The 22,490-nt window shown below is 38.8% G+C and overlaps 1 protein-coding gene across 2 annotated transcripts in view; it reads right to left on the bottom strand.

Annotated features, from left to right (window-relative positions):
- Window positions 1-1,854: 1,854 nt before the first annotated feature.
- LOC144597239 (cysteine-rich motor neuron 1 protein) overlaps window positions 1,855-22,490 on the bottom strand; it is a 191,129-nt gene continuing 170,493 nt past the window's right edge. For both annotated transcript variants that reach the window (XM_078406298.1, XM_078406297.1), the window contains 5 exons: window positions 20,243-20,458; window positions 15,385-15,606; window positions 13,529-13,651; window positions 10,707-10,873; window positions 1,855-4,398 (listed from right to left, as the gene is read on the bottom strand). In XM_078406298.1, coding sequence (XP_078262424.1) covers window positions 4,204-4,398; window positions 10,707-10,873; window positions 13,529-13,651; window positions 15,385-15,606; window positions 20,243-20,458 — 923 coding nt within the window. In that variant the 3' untranslated portion in view covers window positions 1,855-4,203. The remainder of the gene's footprint in view (window positions 4,399-10,706; window positions 10,874-13,528; window positions 13,652-15,384; window positions 15,607-20,242; window positions 20,459-22,490) is intronic.

Consider the following 22,490-nt stretch of genomic DNA (forward strand, 5'->3'; position numbering starts at 1 on the left):
GGAACTTCGCCGAGAAATAAATAGCTTCTCCTTATTCTTTCCGCTTGACATCTCGAAATTTTGTGTCATCTTTAAATTTTAAAATTTTCCCCATATGTCATTTTTAAGTTATTTATGCACCAAAAGAGGATTTCACTGGAGTGGGCTGTAACCTGTTTTTTTCCCTTCCTTTCCTCCATTCACTCCTGATCTCACCCAAGCCTGAAATGTTTGGCTTACCTTGCTGGTCTTCAGCATCCCAGAGTCCAAGCATTGGTAGGATTTTCAATGAATAAGGTGGCAATGGGTCAGAACAAACCTTGCAGCTGTTGAAACTCCTCTGGAAGTCTTTAACAGTTGGCAGAGTCTTTCCCCCAGATTTGTTGGCTGTTAATACTGTAAAGTTCTGGAAATATTTCAATAGACTCTAACATTCAGAAATATTTCAATACTGGGAAAATAGGTTTTACAAATTAATTTGCTGAAAAAAAAGCAAAGAACATATCAGAACATTTCAAGAATCATTAAAAATATTTAGAAAGGTACCTACTTCATTTTTCCTTTTGACTCATGGAAACCAATGGGGTTGTGCATCCCATGCTCGATGTTACTTTTGTTTATACAGGATCTGTAAGCAAAATATATGCTATTTGTCCAATGACAGTGGTATTGTTGGTGAATTTAAAGGTGGCATTGGAGATGTATCTGGCTAAACAATAAGGGGTATAGAGAGAGTGGAGGAGACTGAACATGTAGCCCTGAGATGCTCCTGTGCTGATGGTTAGCAAGGAGGTGTACTGATTGAGGTCTGTGATGAGGAAGTAGTGGTTCCAGTTGCATAATGAGGAGCTGAGATACAGTTCCCCGAGTTTGAGAACGAAGCTGGAAGGGATGATGGCGTTGAACTCCGAGCTGTGGTCGATGAACACTAGCAAATGGTGTAGAGTGAAGAGCCTGCAAGATCACATCTACTCTGGATCAGTTGTGGCAGTAGATGAATTGAATAATTGAAATTCCCTCCATATTCTTGAGCCTTTAATAATAACTGTGATGTGATGCAATATTGCCTGTATTTTGAATTTGCATGAACCCACAGTTTCTGATGGAATCAGCAACATGATTTGAAGGCAGCTGGAAGTCTCTTTCTGCATTGGTTCCTTAGGCAGCTTTGGAATTTCAGGCATTTCCCCTTTAACATTTTCCTTATACTACAGCAAATACTGTTTCATTCTTGCTCCCAGCAAAGTATTCCACTCTGGTTTTAGATTGACAGCCAAAATATAGATTGGGTGATTTAGTGCCTGCTCACTCGTGCAAGCACATTGGATTGCTTGAATGTCATTCTAATGCTTGACAAACTTTTAATATTGCAATAACACACTAGAGGAAGGACCAAACCCATAATTTATTGGTATTGTTGAAACATGTTTCCTGTAGTTTCTTTGAAGAAGTTTCTGTCTACTTCCAGAGTCGGGAATATGTTTACTGGGTATCTTGTCAAAGCTGACTCCCTCTGGTCACAAACAGGGCTGTGAAGTCACTTACCTTATGAATTTTGCCCTCCTCACCTCCGGTTACTTAATAGATTTTACAGGCTATTGAATCATTAAAGACGATGTTCGCAACTTCCCGAATATGTTTTAGAAAGGAATTCCATTGCTGTGAGCAGGTTGGTATTTTTTGGGGGATGGGTCAGAAATTTTCAAAGTAATTTCACATTAGAAACATTGTTTGCCTTTTTAATTTACGTGTAGAGAATAGCACAGAATAAAAATACACACACAAATATCAGTGTTCCGAAAAAGAAGTGAATTTCCAAGCAATTTCCAGTGAGGACACTGACTATTTATTTTAGCAATCCATTTCTGACTGAAAGTTATTAAATTGTGTTATACAGTTTACTTTGCCAAACATACTCCAAAACAAGGCCTAATCACACTGAAAGTTACACGATGATATTCAATTTTCAAAATTGTGTTTATCAAGAGGTATTTATCAAGCACTTGGTAATTTCGAAGAGGTTGCTTTTCTGAATAGACGATGAATGAGAAAATCTTTCTTGCTGAGTATTATTACTCTTGATAGTGAAATATATATATTTCTCAATGCTGGAAATATTTTCCTGAAGGCCAGGTTGAAGCATATTCTCAAACTGTAACATATGCCACTTCTTATTGGTAAATTGCTCTTCAAAGCAAATTTGGAAAATATGTTACCACAGATTCAAAGAACTTCCACAACAACATTTAATGGAGTAAATGCCTTTTACTAGTTACAACCCAGCTGCTAGGCCATGTGCATTTACAAGTGCTACTACACATTAATGTAAATAAATAAGCAAATTAGATCTCTATATTTCAACAGTAAAGAGTTAAACCAAAAAAATAGGAACTTACGTAAAAAGTACAGCAAAGGGGTTTACAGGTATTGTTTAAAAGGCATATGATCAGGTAATAGCAATATCTCAGCATAACAACCAGCAACACTGCATGGCCAAAGAGCTTTGCCACATCTTAACTTATTGGGCGACCAATCACAGTAACAAATAGAAGTAAACAGAATTATTAAGCCCTCTGCTATTCTTCTATACAGATTCTACTTAGATTAATAAATTAAGCTATTTGAAAAAATAAATTAAGAAACTCTCCTCCCTTTTGCTCAATTATCTGCAAACTAAGTATCTACAAAAATACTTGAAACTTCTTACAACTTAAAAGAATTTATACGCTCACAGCCTGCTATCAATAGGGTTATTTTTAAAGTCCTTAATGTTATTTGTAACATTGACTACAAAGTGCCACAGCTTACCAATATTCCCTGTGCTCTCACATTTTAAACTACTCGAGTAGTTACAACATTTCATTCTTCCTTGTTACCTCAAAATACCATAAATATTTTGAAATTCTTTTTATCCTAATCTCAGCCATCTAGAGCACTGTAAATGGGTAAAGCCTGCATTTTAAGCCTGGGTGAAGCTAGAACTGCTGAGGGAGGTGTGTGGTCTTTATCATTCATTCACTACTTATGTTCAACTCCTTTACACCATCCTCCTCAAACCAGATTACTGAGTCTCAAATATATTTTAGCAATATTCACCTCTCTGTGACCCATCTTTCCCAGGTGGTGCGTAACTGGGTTTCATTATACCTCAGAAATTTGACAACAACTTTAACTTAAAGCTGATAATACACTGTTTCCATGTTGGCCGTTCCTGCGTTTGGCATTTATATTGAGCTTTATGGTTGCCAGACAAATAAAGCAACAATGCTCTCTATTCAATTCTTTTTTTAAAAACTGGAATGAAAATCTGCCCACAAACAAAAATTGTTTAAACATTCGACACAATGAAAATATAGAGTACAGATATTGGAATTGATACAACATGTAAATCACTGCCATTGCAAATGTTAACAGCAATATTAATAATGCAATAGTTAAGTGTATATTTCTGCAGTAATAGTTTGGTATCTCAATTTCCTATTTCACCATTTGTACATCTCTTTTGGGATTTACAGTGCTATCTTGGAATTAATGAAAAATTCCACCACTCAAAGGCCTAGTAAAAATGTTAATACCTTGTATGTATCCTGCAGGTGGAATAAAGTGTCAGATTTAGGCTATTTTCTAGTTCCCAGAAATTTACCTGAAAAATGTCATGATGAAAGATAATCTTTTAAGATTTCTCCTTCACAAGGAAAAAATCTAATTTATTCTCTCAAGACATTAAGAAATATATATTCCATTACCACATATCCAAACATCAATTTTAAACAAACTAAAATCCACCTGTGTTTGAAAATGCTTATTCTACAACATTGGGGAGATTTCAATGAAGCCATTGCTTGATTAAATACTCTTTGAATAAAGTGGTTAAGTAAATGACTAAAGGCTCACTCCTCCCATCATCCCCACACAATTTTCCCACTATATCGTAGAAAAGTACTGAAAAGATTGGTGTTTATTTGCTGGCTTGGTTATTCTTTTTTGGCAAGTTTTTCCCTTAATTCTTTTGGGCATTCTAAATGAACAGGAAAGTCAATAAAGACATATGGTTTTAAAAGTAATTGTTAATTTGCAAGTACCTGAATCATACACAGATAGCAAGCTGGAATCATTAACTCAAAATATAATGGAAACCAGAAGAGGCAAGGCTGGTGAATGGAGCGCACTCTTTGAATTATTGCCAAGTCTCCATCAGTTCAGAAGCCAACTTTTTTCATGTTTCTATCCAAGTAGTTTGTTTTGCTGGCTGTTGCTTTGTTTTTCTGCACGCACACTGTATTTCTCATTGCACTGGGAATCTGTTTCCACCATTAGATCCTTCCTGCAGCAGTTATTAATGCTGTGCATTTTGTTTCCCTTCACAGAGTCCATGTAGACCACAGTTTGTTTGTCAACTGGATTTTTCAAAAACTGCGTCTGTTTCAGAAGCAAAGATGAAAGACAATTTTATGAAAGCATTCCTGAGCTGGTATGAAATATTCAGATCAGTAACAACTAATTCTGCAGGTACACAAACAATCAAACACTTTTTTCTTGAATGGAGACATAAAACAGATGTGCTTCTTCCCCATCAACTGCACAGTTTCAGTTTGTAATAGTGAAAAGTGGCTTTTCATAGATGGTTTTACAAGAAGCAGAGCTTTGGTCCTGACTTACCAACTTTGATGGTGCAAAAGCATTAGTTATTGGCAAAACAGCTGCTTTTTGTCAAACATCACCATGACAATGTGATGTATGAGGGTTGTAGTTCAGGCCAAATATGTGATGAAAATGTGACTGCTGAAACCAATCAAACAAAATAATTGTTCCTCTCCCCTTCCACCTCATTTTAATTAGTCTGCCTCTTTGTATCTGTTATTTTAAAGCAATTCTGCATGTCCTGACATATGGTCCATTTTAATACATTGTGGAGTGGATTTCAAGTCACCACCCACAAATCAAAAAATATTCCAAATGCATTCTAAAATGATGTAGCTGTAACTCCCATTTTTAACTTTAAGAATTTCCTCTTCATGCTTCTGAGGGGGATATCCTTGGATGTGTAATTGGAATTTGGGACTCAGCAGAGGAATCTGTGAAATCTACAATTCGATTATAATCAATGTAGAAGATAGCTTTTCTACCCTTTACTGCTGAGTATTAGCCTATCCTCTGTATTTTTAAGAAAACAGAGTGCTTCCGGTGCAGTGAAGATCAAAAAGTCAGCCATTCTAACTGCACAGACATGAGCACATAAATCTGGGCTGCCATGGCAGTTCAGTGTAATCAAAGGTATACAGTAATCTTTTGGATTTGTAGTTTAAGGAAAGCTCTATGCAGCCTCTGTGTTGCACATAAAATATACTGTGGAACATGAAATATTTTCATGAAATACTGTACTGGGTTTTCTCTCAATGTCCTGAAACACTTTTTCTCTCATCCAATACTCAAAATACATTGCCCAGTCTTTTAGCTCATTGGGCCTTGAGTAATCTTGCTGTCTGCATATTGGTTGCTACAATTCCTTGCACTGCAGAAACAATTCCTTACAATGCAGAAATGTCCGCACTTAAGAAATATTTATTTAACATTATAGCACTCAATGAGAATGTAAAATGTTTGAGCTTGGGCTTTGCTCATGCTGATATACATCCCTCAACACATCTCAGTGCTATGAACGAAAGACGAAAAATCAACTGCGAAAATGTTCACCGCAATGCACAGCATTCCATCAATAACCTTATGTGGGAATAAGATGAGAACAGGAAAAAGATTGCCTGCAATCCCTAAATAGAAGAATTGATGGAATCACAGAACCATCCAAATTTTAACATGAATAATAGCCAGGATAGGAAAAGGCAAGATCTAGAACAAATGCTGTTCACATAGAACCATGGTTCAGTAAAACCTATGATCAATGAACTTTTTAATATGATTTTCCAATAGTAGCAATGTTTTGGTGATTGTATTGCAGTGAATAAAGATACCAAGATGACACCGTTGTACTTCTACAAGAACTTATTTGGGTTACATTTAAAGTATGGTAAACTACGTTTAAAGTTTGGGCACTATGTAATTTTAATTTAATAGTGTTTAGCAGGCTGCCGTGTGGATTCTTCCATAAAGGGTTAAATCATAAGATATTTGTGCACATTCTGTCAATTTGAGACTGTTAAAGATGACTAATACGGAGGACTTTGTAAAAGTAAGAATGACAGATCTTCGGTGAGCAAGTAGCAAGGAGGTGCAAGTCACTTATTTTCCCAAATTTATAATTAGAAAAATATCTGCCAAGAACGTGGTTGATATTGTGAAAGAATTAAGACACCATTATAAAAGATATTTACCGATAAAAATGTCTACAGCCATGCCCCCATTCCCAATCTTCCCTGTGAAAATTGTGAATACTACAACGTGTAGGAAGGAACTGCAGATGCTGGTTTAAACCGAAAGGTCAACCATTCTTAAGGGTCTCGACCCAAAACATCATCCATTGCTTCTCTCCAGAGATGCTGCCTGTCCTGCTGAGTTACTCCAGCATTTTGTGTCTATCATAGGAATATTACAACAGCAGCCAAGACATGGAGGACAATTAAAACTCAGCTACATAGTAACTACTTGTAACTTCTTTATAACCTCATGTGGACAGTGCACAAAAAGCTGCTGATTTGGAAGCATGATTTTCCCATGTTCAATATGCTTGATGTACATTTCAAGTCCATTGATGACTGTTCACCGCTAGACATGGGATAGGGAGTGGAAAAATATATATTTTCACTAAATTGCTAGTGCATTTAATGACCTGAACTTCACACGAGTTCGCAGACTGAACGTGGCAATTAAAGGAAGAGCAACGTGATGCTACAACACAACCCAATTGTTCACCCCTATCACTTTCAGTAATCTGAAGATAGTAGCCCCTTGCAATATCATGATTTATTCCTGTAACACCCTGGTCCATTTTCCTAGCAACTTGCCATGCAAGATCAGGAGGTTCAAATGCCTGCCCCTTTATCTCCTCCATTCCAGAGACAAGAGCTTCATTTTTTCCTTCCAGCAGAGGCAGTGTTTCGACTCTTTCTATTTAATAAATTATATTTGGTGCTCTTGAAGTGGTCTCCTCTATTGTGGTCCAAATTGCAGAACGGATCAGTAAATGTAGCCCCTGGTTTCCACTGAATCCCTGCATATTTTATTTTTAAAACGTTTCCTCTTTGTTTGCCTTTTCCCACGAGAGCAATATGAGGTTTTGGTATTTCCATTCACTTTCCTCCAGATCTCATTTGCTTCATGTCCTATAACATCTCCTTTTTTCTTGTATCATTCTCCCCATTTCTCACCTCCCAATATTAAACCAGCATCTGCTGTTCCTTCCTATACATTTCTCTCCTCTATACTTTCTGTCATAAAATCTAACGGATTCTTGCGCTTTGACATTTCTGATGAAAGCGCAATCTGAAACATTAATCGTTTCCTTTGCCATAGATGTTCTGATTTGCTACTTAAAACACATTTTGTGTTCTTTTTAGATTTTGCATGGGACATCCCGGTGTCAGGTGCGAGTGTGGATGGCTTTCTGACTGTTCGGGCAGACAGGGACTGCAGAGAGAGTCACAGCCGTCGGTACAACTCTGGTCACATCACGGTGAAGGAGCGTGTGTGTGGCCTGGACATTGAACTGAAGGCTGTGGGTCTCCGCTTATGCTGTGTGCCCTGGGGATTCTCACACACCGCTGTGGTGGCTGTTTATGTTGAATCTTTATGTAGTTTTGTATCTTGTTGCTTTTTTTGGTATGACTGTGTGATAAATCAAATTTTACTGTAGCACAAGGTGCAAGTGACAATAAAGGACCATTGAACCATTGTTTCCTTTAGTACCAAATTAAAAACGAATCCACCCTCGCCCTTAATCATTTAAAAATAAAATATTAAAAACTAGACTGGAGATGATTCTACCCATTTAATTTGTAAATTTGTAAAAAATGTTTTGCTTAAGACTTTATATTTTAGGTGATCCATTGCAGAATACCGAGGGAATGGATGTGGGCTGAGGTCCTTTGGGAGTGTGGCTAGTCAGGTATGTGCTAGTTTTAGGGCTGGAGAATATCCCAATCTTTGCTCAAAGTAATGGCAGATCACCAAAGATATCTTTTCTCCAATTAATTTCCTAAGGGGATACCAAAGGCAGGATGATGGCATTGACATTCTTTGGGGATTTTTCTGCAAAATATACATTAAATTCACTGTTATGTTAAGCTATTCTTGTTGCTGTTGATATTTTGTCTTAATTCAGGCAAGCAACTTATGGAATCCCTCGTGAAAACTAGGAGGAACCCCTTGAGATCTGGTTATGTTAGTCATGAACATTTTTGGAGATTTCTAAGAGCCCTGCTGCGCTAAATGGGAATAGAATCCTGAAGAAATCTGACTGGTTGAAAATGGCATTCAAGGGACACTAAAGCTCCTAAGCAGAAGCACAATTGAACCACAACAAACTTTATGACCTGACATATCCCTTACTCCTGCATGACCATCAATCCAAGGGACCAATTCCACATCTATTTGGATCCTTTGCTCCGCAGACCCTAAACACCCCAATACTGAAGGCGAGGTCAAAACATTTGCAGAATAAAAGTGTCTAACCAAATAATATCTTCTTTCAGATCACAACGATTAACATTTTTCCTTCCTGTGCTTTCAAGCTTTTGAATCAACGCATTGAACATTTTCTTCTCAACTGGGTTGGAATTTTAACCGGAACAAATTTAATGTTCAAGGAAAGCTGATAGAGGTCTCTTTGATATTTTGAATGTTGTTGAACTCAAGAATTTCTAAACAATTCCGATTTTATTTAACTAATCCACTTAATGCTAAGCTTATCCTTTGATGCTGAGGTGTTAGCTGAGTTTCAGTTGGCAGCACTCTCAATTCCACACATGGTTCACGCCGCACTTCAATGAGGACAAAATCTAGGTTGGTGATCCACTGCAGTGCTAAGAACATTGTTTTTCAGGTGAAATGTTAACTGGAGGACCATTAAATGGAGAAAAACTATTCCAAGGGGAGCCTTGCAGTCTCCTTGCTGCCCTCACCAATATTAATATTTCAGCCAACGTTATTGTAACAATGCAGCGCGAGTTTTGAAAGTCGATGCTAGATTAGAACAGCAACTATTTAACTAGGATTGTAACATCTTGAGGTTCTGAGAGGATAAACCACTTTTGAACAAGCTGAAAACCAAGATTGGGGGAACATTTACCATAATTCTGGCTATCAAAATCAGTAATAATGGAAATCGCATACATTTTAAAAAATCACTGACGTACCAAACTGATTTCAGTTAGGAAAACAAGAAAACTCATGGTTACACTTTAGCATGGAATAGTTTTCACCTTAATCATTTGGGCACAAATAAACAAATTAATTTATTCTCTACATTTTAGAGTCATATAGCTATGCAGCATGGAAACAGAACATTCTGTCCGACACGTGCATATTGTGCAAGTTCCCTTTGCCAACATTTGGCCCATAACCCTCTAAACCCTTCCAATCCATATACATGTCCAAATGTACTTTGAAAGTCATAATTGTATCAACTTCTGCATATTCCAGATACTGAGCACGCTTTGAGTAAAAAATATGTTCCTGCGGTCCCTCTTGAATCTCTCCCCTCTCACCTTAAACTATTGCTCTCTACTTTTAGAATCATCTCTAAAAAGGATCTTGGGAAAGGTCTATGAGCGCTCACTTTATTCCCCTGCTTTTGGATAATTTATTTTCTTTCATTTCTAAAGGATTCCTTTTAGTAAAATCTTAAATCTTCCCAGTGATAACTTTTGTTAACAATGGGTGCCTAAATTCTGAGTGATTGTGAGAAACCTTAAGAATTGGAGAGAACGTGAACTTCATCAGATCTTTTTATACACGTGTGCTTTTTTCCCCAATGATCAATAGATATTGGCCAGAAGTGTGTCCTTTAATTTTTTACTCAAGGATGCTGATGCTCACTGTGATGCCTCTGTTTTGACACATCGCTCAACCAACTTTAATGATCTATTACTGATCTCGGTGACTTTCTGATTTACAGGACATGGTGAATTTGCAGTGACACACAAAGAAAGCTGATGGCAAATCCATTTTTTGCATAAAATTCTAGGTTCAAAATTCATATTGAAGACATAATAATGTTGCAGTACCAATTTGTTTAATTCAGTTTCAGTATTTTTACAGTTTAATTTATAAGACTAAAATGAATAGTTTAGTTTAGTTTTTTTGTCATGTGTACCAAGGTATTATGAAAAGCTTTTGTTGCATGCTAACCAGTCAGCGGAAAGATAATACATGATTATAATCGAGCCATCCACAGTGCACAAAATACATGATATAGGGAATAACGTGAATAACGTTCAGTGCAAGATGAAGAAGAAGAAGTGCAAGATAAAGTTCAGGAATGTCCGATCAAAGATAGTCCGAGGGTCCCCAATGAGCAAAACAATGTCAGTGAACTGTTATATCTCCACGGCAATTGATAGGACTGCACTAATCTCCATGAATGTGTTGGAACCATCAAAATGAGCGTGGTGACTTCCTTTTGATATGACTGAAAATTTGACAAAAGGAACAGATTGGAAGCCTTTAAGTTGCACCAGCTAAGTAATTATGGACAAAAAATATCTTGATGATTTTTTTCCTCTTGCACTTCACCAGTTGTATATTAATTACAGAGTTTGATATGTTCATCTTACCTTTGTTGGTGCATGGTAGCACGGCATCTGGAACCACTGTTTCTTTCTGTTTATGACAAGTGTGGCGATCGAAAAGCCGATGATTGCAAGCAGTATGGCTGCCAGGACCCATGCTGCTGACTGGTAGATTATTGCCATTTCAGTTTGCTTGGATGGACTGTCGGTAACTGATGCAATGGTGCAAGGAGGAAAACACACAGGTGATAAGACTCTGTCATTGTTGAACCATGAACAACGTCATGCCAGTCAACCAAAGATAAAGCAAATAATCAAAAGTTATTATTGTTATTTTTCTCGTTCTTATTTGTTTCTATTTTGTTCCAAATCTCCTCTTCCTAATAGGTATGCTTACTCCTTCTGCCACAAGCATTGTGGTTCCAATGGGGATTGACCACAGGAAGCACTGGAGCAACTCATCCGCACTTGTCCGTTTTAAGTCTGAAGAAGGGTATCAACCTGGAAGGTCACCTATGTATATTCTCCAGAGATGCTGCCTGACCTGCTGAGTTACTCCAGCACTTTGTGTCCTTTTATGTATTAACGACCATCTACAGTTCTGTGTTTCTACACCCTCACCCACACTTGATCCACATAATTTCCAGAATTCATATCCTGTACCCTGCACTTCCAAAAAGAGAATGAATGTTTGGTATGTTGGAATTAGTTAAACTTTAAATTTCCCCCAATTAACACGTCATCAAAACTGGAGGTCTCAATGCTCCTTCATTGTATCCAGGTCAAAACACTAAAGTTCCTTATTAGCACTGGGGGAGTATTTGCAACCATTCTTCAGTTCTTCTTTCCTCATTCTTACTGAAATTGTAAGTGGTTGCCTTCCCTCTAACATTGTGAACTATCAACGCTCTTTGCAACCTTCATCCCTTTTGCTGCCACAAACCTCTGGTTCCACTCAATCACCACATCCTTTACAAAATCCATGAAAGTGCCAGTTAATCCATTAATCATTTTTCCATAACTTCATGTTCAATTTGAGTCAATGCATGTGGAAGGGAATCAGAGGTTCTCAAGATCCAATATGTCAGGTTCAGGAGCAACCTCAAACTAAACCTAAACCTGGCATGCTGCGGGGGTCTGAGATTGTTACGTTAAAAAAAAAATGTTGGCTGAGCTGGGATGAGGGGAATGATGCCACCCTATTCATCTATAAACAGGCAAGGGTAACTTTCTTACTTATTTCATTCACCATCCCAACTCCCAACACACATACAAACACATTTATAAAGCCTGAAGAAGGGTCTCGACCCGAAACGTCACCCATTCCCTCTTTCCTAGATGCTGCCTGACCTGCTGAGTTAGTCCAGCATTTTGTGATACCTTCGATTTGTACCAGCATCTGCAGTTATTTTCCTACATTTATAAAGCCTGATAAGCTAAGAATAGTGAATTTAATAAAGGGCTAAAATGCAAGTGGAATATATATGATGGAAAACTTGCAAATAATGTGCAGCTGACTTTGACAAAATACTTAGTACTTGCCAATTTTCTTTGTTAATAGAAGCTTTACAATAATGAAGGCAAGATTTCAAAATTTCTAATTCCTGATAAGTCCTATTCAGCTGAGAGGAAATAAATATAGTTTTTCCAGATAATTTAATGACGATCTTTAAGATTTTGCAGTACTTTTATGTTTTTAAATATTGAAATCAACATTACCTCTAACTTATCAATGGCAGGTATTTGTCAAGGACACTAATAGCTTTATTATGCAAGCTGAATAATCATTATTGCCATTTGTGGTGTTTCTTTATCTTATTTCTTTTTTTTTCTTGTACTTTTATTAGTTTTTAGGCACAACATAACACACCCCATTTTCTAGCCGTCAGACTGAGCAAGTCACCTGCTACGAGATCTCCTAAAATTTAACTCAATGTGAAAGATACATCTTCTGGATGCGCTGGGACGCATCCTCAGTGATGTGACCTGGGGTCATGGGGTGTTTCGGGTCTCATTTTCATCAGACACCCTCGCCCAGGCGACCCAGCCGGGGATCAGGCCCCGACTTGCATCCCAGCAGCAACCGTCCACGGATTTGCCCTCTTAATAACTACTCTGCAGGGGTTGAGAGACTGGTGCGTGGAGGGACCAGACTCTGTGGGGTGAGTCCTGGCCGAGCTCCTCCTGCGTCTCACCAGGTTCAAAGCCTGTGTGCTGCACCTCTTTCTCCTTCTCTGAGCATTTCATTCTTGCCTGATGGCATGAGGCATAAGGCATAAGGCCTTTCCGTAGCTTATTGAGTTTCTTTCCCACTAAAGACACAGACTGAGGTGCTAACCCATCCTGTCCCGGGTGCCGTCTTCCTGTGCCGTCAACTGTCTCTCCAGTAGTCACCAAACTATTCTTGGTTGTCAAACTAACTTATAGAAGTTAATTATCTTTGGAATTGAGCTGCATTCGCATTGATCTCTCCCTCCAATAGTATACCAAGTATACTATATGAGATCAAGAATATTAAAGACGTAAATGAAAAAAATAAAAAGGGAATGCATGACTTTTCCTTGAAATAAGGTAGAAAGTTAATTTGCGACACCTTTAACTGCTACCTATTCGCCGTCTAGAAATGTTTTAAATTTACCGATGACTAGCATAGGGCATATAATGGAAGAACAATTTTAAATAAAATTTGAGCAGACTAAACATGTTTCTGAGTTTATAGCAGTAACTATATTTCTAACTTGTAACTTTAGGAACATTGTAAGGGAATTCTCTGCTCTGTTCTTTATACTGACAATAATTTGGACCTGAAATGAATTTGAACAGTTTCTTCACTTAATGCACTGGCATGTTAACAAGTTTCCCCTTACCTGTGAATCGTGGTAAATCAGGCTGAATAGATGGTGGAGGTAACTCTTTATCGTTTAGTTCAGTTGACTTCTCCAGTAATACATCAGCAGCTTCTGTTGTGGGTGAAGAAACTGTTGGCATATCTTAAGACAGAGAAAAATTGGCAATGAATGAAAGAAGTTCCCCATAAAGAGAGGAAGGCTGAGCACCTCCTACATTTTTTTGGTATCAATTATTATTATTGATAAAGAATGCACTCTCAGATTCACTGGGTTGAAAGTTGGAATAATTTTCCAGCAAGCCACAGCAGCTTTGTCTGATTTTTCAATCTAATCTCTTGGCTTCCATCTGTTGCATTCATTTCTCATTAGGGGCCCAAGCAGTAGTTACGACCCGACATCCACATACTCGTAGTTTATATTAAATATATAGCTGATCCGAGTTGATTTAATGCACACTTGGCAAGTTTCTCCTGGAAAACTTAAGAGTCTTGAGGACAAAATGAAGAATTTTTTCAATGCACTGGTAGTAAAGCATTTTAAAACAAACTACCCTTCTTGATATGGCTAGAATTATTTGTCAGAAACTAAAGCCACGTGGAGATGAAGTGTTTGTTACTCCTTTCAATTAATTCCTTTAATTTAGTTTAGGTAAAACAAAAACAGCAATCTAAGATGTTCATAGAGAATGCACCAGCAAATTTATCACTAAAATACTTGGCAAGATATTTTAAATGATTAAATTATGGAGTCTCAGTTGCACAAAACTTATTCAATGCGACATATTCGTTTAAACTACCAACCACTCCACTGGTGAAGCATGTAAACCACATGTGTCTGGTTTTAATTTACAACTTGCCCCGGACTTGATAATAAATTGAATTACTTCGGCAATATTCTGCTGCCTGAGGAGGCATTTGTAATCTTTCCATTAAACTGCTAAACCATGGGGTAAAATATAAATTCTTAATTGGGAAGTTGCAAGTCAGAATGAAGTCAGGAAAAGCTTTCCAATTGAAATGTAGTGTGTTTATGGAATTAAGTTAAGGGAAGGAACAGCAACAGTGTAAATTAGCTTACCAGGTCTTTCCTTGGAGAGTGATATTATACAGGGAATTAAGGTATTTGCTAAGATAAGCACACTTTCTTAAAGGGGCAGACTGTTCCTAATTATATGGAATATTCCCCTGTATTTGTCCAGCATTTCAAAAAACTGAAGACACATAGAAACATAGAAAATAGGTGCAGGAGGGGGCCATTTGGCCCTTCGAGCCAGCACTGCCATTCATTGTGATCATGGCTGATCGTCTGCAATCGGTAACCCGTGCCTGCCTTCTCCCCATATCCCTTGATTCCACGAGCCTGAAGAACCTATTCATGAACTGTCATAAAATTTAAAACAAATTAAATCAATTTCATTCTCATGACTCAGAGCAATTTAAAAATGCTTTAAAAATCTTGCATCTTAAACTTGTCCAGCATTATCATTTAAAATGCATTCTAAAATATATCAGCAATATTCTAAGCAAGCACCAAATTATTATTTATCCTCATTTACGAATCCATGCGCTGACCTATTTTTGTCAACTTATTTTCAAGGTTTGAAGGCAAACACATTCTCTGGGCTTTTAAAAAAAAAAGACTACTCTTGGCTTTACTTAACTGGATTGTCACGATTCACTGCTAGGCCTTAATGTAATCATCTACATGCACAATAATAAGCAACAGGAGTGTTTGGAACTGGAAAAAAAATTGCTTGCCGCAGCTTGACATTCCACATTAATTTCTCCTTTACAGGGTGGGAAAAATATTTATCCAAAGAAACAGCTTTCAAAGTTTGGGGGGAACTTTTCATGGCAAAATGACAATATACACACCTAAGCAATAGGGGCAGCATTGCCCTTTCCGAAGAACTGGCAGCCTACACAAAGCAGCTGGACAGGTCTGAGAGAAACACTGAATGGCACCATCTCCACAAATGCAGCTGGTACAGGCGTTTGGTTTCCAAGACTCTCCAACCAGCAAAATATCTCCATCACTGGACATGCAGTATCCAGACTCACTGCCGTTGGTCGGCAGTAGGGTTTTCAACTGATCTTCTGTTCAGAAAATATTAAGATAGGTACATTAGTATTAAGATGCAAAGAACATACACTATGAATAACACTGACATTTATGTCATTTGAATGGCATCAAAAAGGGAAAAGTAAGGAGTAGATAAAGTTCAAGGAATGCTAACAAAATAAAGTCAAGCTGTTTCCCTAGTGGTGGAATTCTTTCTTGATGATCTCTAGAAATATAAATTGATTCTGTCCATATGTGGTGCTTGTAAAAGTGAAGTCCTTGAAATTAATGTGATATTCGAATATATATGCGGGGGGGGGGGGAGCAAATGCAGGCCTGATAAATTCAATAATAAACTGACATGAACATTGTGCTATTTCAAGGTCTGGTATTGAACTTGCAATTTCAAGTGATACTGTCTGCTGAACAGAAATCATATCCCTCTTCATTATTTCAGACAACAAATGCCAACAACATTAAGTTACCCAGAAAATATAAAACATCGTAAGGAAGGTTGTTGAGGCAAAAAGTATTCTTACAATTACTGTAAATAAAGGATTTTTAAAAATATATTTTTTAAAAGCTGTTGATATCCTGGTGTTCATTTTCTTCAGCATGGCTGAGATTGGGAAGATCTCTTGCATTTTTGCACACTCAGAAATTTACTCCAGTTAGCAAAGCCAGCATTGCAGAAATTCTTTGATCCAGATTAAATCTGCCAGTTTATTAAAATGTGAATTAAAAAAAGGTGTCTTTTAATTCCTCATGTGTCTTTTTAATACAACGGGATCTATTTTTATTCTCGCTATCTAGCCTCTGATTTGGCAATTTAATCAGAAACGAGCTTCCTAACTAAAGCTGGAGAGTATCCGATGATATGTTTCAGCTTCATGTTAGGTTGGATTTCATTGACCAGAAACATCATGGTTTTCAGGTTGTGCCATACTTGTCTATATCATTACTTCATCTGAGGCAGGATGATTTGTTTACTACTTGTTCTATGTTCATGACCAAAATAATGCATGTGTACTGAAGCAAGACTTCATTTCTGTTGTTGTCTAAGTGCCAGTGAGTTAGGTGCGGAATAGCTTTTAAAAATATGAGCTTTAGTCAGGTTTTTATTAACCTATTTATTAATAGGATCTGAAAGTTACTGGCAATGCCAGCATTTATTGTCCTTACCTTATTGACTCTGAATAGAGGAATGATGAGCCCAAAGTAATATACAGGTCAGATTGGGTTAAAACTGCCAGATTTCATTTCCTGAAGAATAGTGAACCAGATGGGTTTTTTTAAACAGTAGTTTCACGAGATTAGATATAATTCCAGACTTATTTAATTACTTGAATTGATCGTGGTGGGATCATGTTTTAATTTTATATCTAAGCAGAACTCTTTATGAGATCACCTGCCGTTGCTAGATTGCTTGGTTGTAATTTTAACAAAATCAAAGGACCAAACTTAGCAAGTTACATAACAGACCAGCAAATACCCTATTAAATAACTGCCTGAGCAGCAAAGATGAATAATTAGCTCACTCTTTCGGATATACGGTTTTAACTTACAATAGAAAAAAGCTTAATATTGATCTACATTGTCTATAATTAAACACTATCCAACTTGCCAGAGAATAGCATGATTCCTGCAGTATGTGTTGCAGGAATGCTGGCTTATAGGCAAATTCTGATGTGATTCAACTACATTTCTCTGCACCAAATTTAGTGATTATTAAGGATAGGGGCCCAAGGTTACGTGTACACCTCATTGTACAGGAGAGATATGTGCAGCGAAGTGTTTCATCTGTCACTGCTTAGAGAAGCTGGCCAAGAAATCGACAAAAAGAACAAGAGCAGACAGGAGACTCAGGTTCGATCCTGACTATGGGTGCTGTACTGTAAGGAGTTTGTACGTTCTCCCCGTGACCTGCGTGGGTTTTCTCCGAGATCTTCGGTTTCCTCCCACACTCCAAAGACGTACGGGTATGTAGGTTAATTTGACTGGGTAAATGTAAAAAATAAAAAATTGTCCCTAGTGTGTGTAGGATAGTGTTAATGTGCGGGGATCGCTGGGCGGCGCGGACTTGGTGGGCCGAAAAGGCCTGTTTCCGCGCTGTATATATATGATATGATATGATATTTGAAGCAAATTAAAATAGAAAAAAGAGTAACAAACAAAATTTGCCACTTACTGACTTGGATTAATACATACGCCAATGAGATAGCTCTGGATCAATAATCAAACAAAACCAGCCACTGAATAAAGTCATTCACATGTGGTGAGGTGGTTAAGTTACCATGGAGGAAAAGTATGAGTGCATCAAGGAGAAATATACTCATTGGTTCTTCTCCCATTATCTTCCTTGCCATCACTCCACACTTGGAAAGAAAATCCAGAGCTTTCTCATAATTCTTTAGGTATTGGTACTCTCCCCTACAACCGCAGAAGAGGTAACACTTGTACCTATACCTCCTCCCTCACCTCCATCTAGGGACCCCAGCAGACCTTCCAGGTAAGACAGAGGTACATGTTCATCTCCTCTAATCTCATCTACTGCACTCGGTATTCCCGATGTGGCCTCCTTTACATTGTGTAACCAAGCGTAGATTTAGTGACCATTTCGCTGACCACTTATGTTTGGTCTGTCAAGGCCTGCTGGATCTCGGATAATAGCCATTTGAACTCTCCTTCCCATCTGGACCTTTCTGTCCTTGGCTGCCTCCATTGCAAGAGTGAAGCCGCACGCAAACTGGAAAAACAGCACCTCATATTCCACTTGGGTAGCTTACAACCGAATGGTCTGATCATTGAATTCCACAATTTTTGAAAAACGAACCTACTTTTAATTTCTCTTTTTTATCTCCCCCTCTTCTCTTCCCTGTGTCTACCTGGACTAGCACTCATTTTTCTCCTTCCACCCTCGCCTTCCACCTATATTCCTTTCTCTGGCTTCACAATTCACCCTTCTTCTATCCTCATCTCACCTCTTATCTTTTAATCTCTGCATTGGTTCAACCATCTGTCTACCAAAATCTCCTTGCCTGCATCCACTCACCAGGCTTTGTCCTGCCAACCTATAGAAGAGTCCCGACCCGAAACGTCACCTATCCAAGTTCTCCAGAGATGCTGCCTGACCCGCTGAGTTAATCCAGCACTTGGTGTCTTTTTTTGTCCTGCCCCTCCTATCTTCTGGCTTTCTCCCCTCCCCACCACAATCAGTCCGAAGAAGAGTCCCGATCCGAAACGTCACTTATTCATGCTCTCCAGAGTTGTTGCTCAACTTACTGAGTTTACTCGAGACCTTGTGTCTTTTTTGTATATATACACACTTGTACTTAAAAAGTGCCCAAAAGTTCATTGACAATTGGCTATAGACAATAGGTGCAGGAGTAGGCCATTCAGCCCTTCGGGCCAGCACCGCCATTCACTGTGATCATCCACAATCAGTACCCCATTTCTGCCTTCTCCCCATATCCCTTGACATCTGCTATCTTTAAGAGCTCTATCCAACTCTCTCTTGAAAGCATCCAGAGAATTGGCCTCCACTGTCTTCTGAGGCAGAGAATTCCACAGATTCACAACTCTGAATGAAAAGATTTTTCCACATCTCTGTTCTAAATGGCCTACCCCTTATTTTTAAACTGTGGCCTCTGGTTCTGGACGCCCCCAACATCGAGAACATGTTTCCTGCCTCTAGCGTGTCCATTCCCTTAACAATCTTATATGTTTCAATAAGATCCCCTCTCATCCTTCTAAAGTCCAGTGTATACAAGCCCAGTCGCTCCAGTCTTTCAACATAGGACAGTCCCGTCGTCCCGGGAATTAACCTCGTGAACCTGTGCTGCACTCCCTCAATAGCAAGAATGTTCAAGGCTATTCAAGTACCTTCACAGAAATGTAACAACAGTAAGGTTTGAATTGATTTGAAGATGCAGCTGTTATTCATCCCAGTGGCACACCTGCTTTCGAGAGAGTGCTGTTGTTCAGTAACAAACACTTTTAAGATTTGACAAAAGCACTCTAGCTGCCCTGCAATCAGAAGGTTCCTTTAAAGTGAGATTAGATTTGGGAAAATGATTGCAGATGGTGTTATAAATAGATCATTTTTTATGACCATTTTCTCCATTAGCAGTTACACATTCCATTGGAAAGCACCACAAAATGTTACAAATGTACGTTGAAAGACATGAAAGCTTCCCTTCCCCGCACCACACCCAGAAAAGGTGGGACAATCAGTTCATTAAGGTGCCTCCCTCAAAGAGTAAATTATGCACTTAAATGGAGCAATTAAAATATAAAGGGTTATTTCATCTTCATGGGGTTAATCATCCTACCAACAACTAGAGAGCAGTCCTGGGCTATTATCTACCTCATCAGAGACCCTCGGACTATCATTGATCAGATTTCACTGAACTTTACCTTGGTCTAAACTTTATTCCATTTATCATCTATCTGTACACTGTGGATGGCTTGGTTGTTAGCATATAATTGTTTTCCACGAACTGGTTGGCACACAACAAAAGCTTTTCACTGTACCTCGATACACGTGACAATAAACAAAACTAAAACTAAACCAAATTTCCTTTGATGATTTAGCATGACGAATTGTTTCAAGAGAATATCTATTATCCTCATGACTTGGCAATGTCATAAGCTGCTCCACTTGTTACTCACCAGGGCAAGTCAGACAACAAGCACCTGATTCTTTGATTGGGGCTTGGCAAAGAAGCGGTGGGCAGACCTCAGTGTCACACAGCACACGTCCACTATGACAGGTACACTGTGTGCAACTGTCCAGGTTCCATGTTTCACCCTCCAGATAGTATTCCCCGCCTGGTGCTTGGCAGACAGCGAGGTCCACCATATAAGGCTGTCCACTGCCTGGCTCATCTGTGGGACATTAACAAACGTTTTGTATTAGAGAACTCATAGCAAACTATTGCAGGTCCATCGCCGATTTTCCGGCAGCTGGTGGTTCCTCACTTCCTTTAATCCGGACAAAATTACGAGAGAGCACTTAAAATCCCCCCCACTAGTCCCTCCAAAAATGGGGCATCTGGGCCTGGTGAGGCAGCCGATCTCCACCTCATTGGGTTGAATTTGCTGCCAGCGGCCAGGGTTCTGGAACTCAGGCCCAGCTGGAGCCGCCAGATTCGCTCCCACAGCCGACTTTAGAGGCCGACTTTGCGGGACGATCTCTTGGCCCCTCCGAGGCCGTGACCTCTGTGGTTCAGCAAAACGGATAATACCTCAAGGCTCTGGAACCAAACGTGCCGGAAAATCGGTGGTGGACCTGTACCTGCGCAATTTATACTGTGACAACAAATTATATTTGCTCCACCTCATTGGCGGCACTCCCACTTATGCATGGAAGAGTCAAGAGTATTTTATTGTCACATGTCCCGAAACAGAACAATGAAATTCTTACTTGCACAACAAATATGTAATCATAGTACTCTGTAAATACTATAATTTATGATGGAAACAGATGCAACAGGGCATTATGCTGAAGGAGCAAAGGGTCTGGATAGTGATGTGAAACTGGAGTGAGCAGAAAGCAGATAAAGTGTGGCTGTTCCAACTCTCACGCTGGGAATAAGGCTCAAGAAGGGCGAGGCATAACCTTTTCTTGACGGTCGGGGAGCCACGACCGCCCCGACGTGGCAAGTTCAACAGCCTGCCCCCGGGAGAAGACGGCAGGGGAAGAGAAAAGACATTCTGGCCTTCCATCACAGTGAGGAGGGGACTGGAGGAGACTCACTGTGATGGATGTTTCTTTTTGTTTGGTGTTGGTTTATGATTGTGTGTGTTATTGCATATCTTTATTGCTTATTTTTATTGGTCTTATTGTTGGGCTGTGGGTAATCTTTCATTTCACTGCACATTTATGTGTATGTGACAAATAAATTGACTATTGACTATTGTCTTCAATTTTAATAAATATGAAAGGCATGAGGAACCAACGAAGTTGATTTCAAAATCAATAAGTTTGAAATATGGAACAAATGATTACAGTTACAATTGATGCAAGTGACAAGTGTATCAAATTTCTTTGTACTGGACATTGTAAGCAAAAAGAGGCTCAGCATACATTTGAATGGCGCCCCAACATGAAGAAATATAAGCTTGGCATGTGTATGTGAAAATCTAAGCAATTCATGAGTATAATGTGTGCTATGTCGAAGATAACTGCAGCTAAAGATGGTCATATTGTGATTAATTAGAATTTATTTTAATTATTTCACTTTAATATTTTTAATTACACATCTGTTTTTCTGAATTTATTTTAAATATTTTAGCATATTAATTCAATGTTACATTATTTTTCTGAATGCCAGAGTCATTTAAAATCCCTCAAAGCCTTGATGGCGGAGATGGGGAAGGTAGACAATCTCTGCCGGCTGTCAGGCTTTTTGTGGGATTGCTGTGGGATGCAGGGCTTTATTCGATCCGCTTGATGCAGATAATGCTACCGAGGTCTCACATGCATTGGGGGCATTGGCAGCTGGACTAGTTCTGCAGAGCGTGCGTGACAACTGTGAGTGGAGAGCCCATGCCAGCAAGATCTCGTCCAATTTGACTGAATAAAAATCATAGAACATGAAAGTAAGATCTGTAAATTTAGATAGTCTCAAATTTTTTAAATGGATTCAAGGTTTAACAGTTATGCAGTTTTAATGGGAAACAGAAACAAAATGTTCAAACATGAGCAATTTGCAGGTTCATGGCATAACACATTGGCATTCCAGCAAGATTTGTCACTGAGCACTAATGCTTCTCACAGAAAGGATTGCCCATTCACTGAGGCAGCGTCAGGCAGGAGACAGCAACTCAAATATTGTATCTGAAATACACTCAGTGCTTCGTCAGCAACTGGCCAGCCTGATCTTGCATCGAAAATAGGATAGCATAGTCCGGCTGG

Source organism: Rhinoraja longicauda, chromosome 10 (genome assembly GCF_053455715.1).
Source record: "Rhinoraja longicauda isolate Sanriku21f chromosome 10, sRhiLon1.1, whole genome shotgun sequence".
Taxonomy (NCBI): domain Eukaryota; kingdom Metazoa; phylum Chordata; class Chondrichthyes; order Rajiformes; family Arhynchobatidae; genus Rhinoraja; species Rhinoraja longicauda.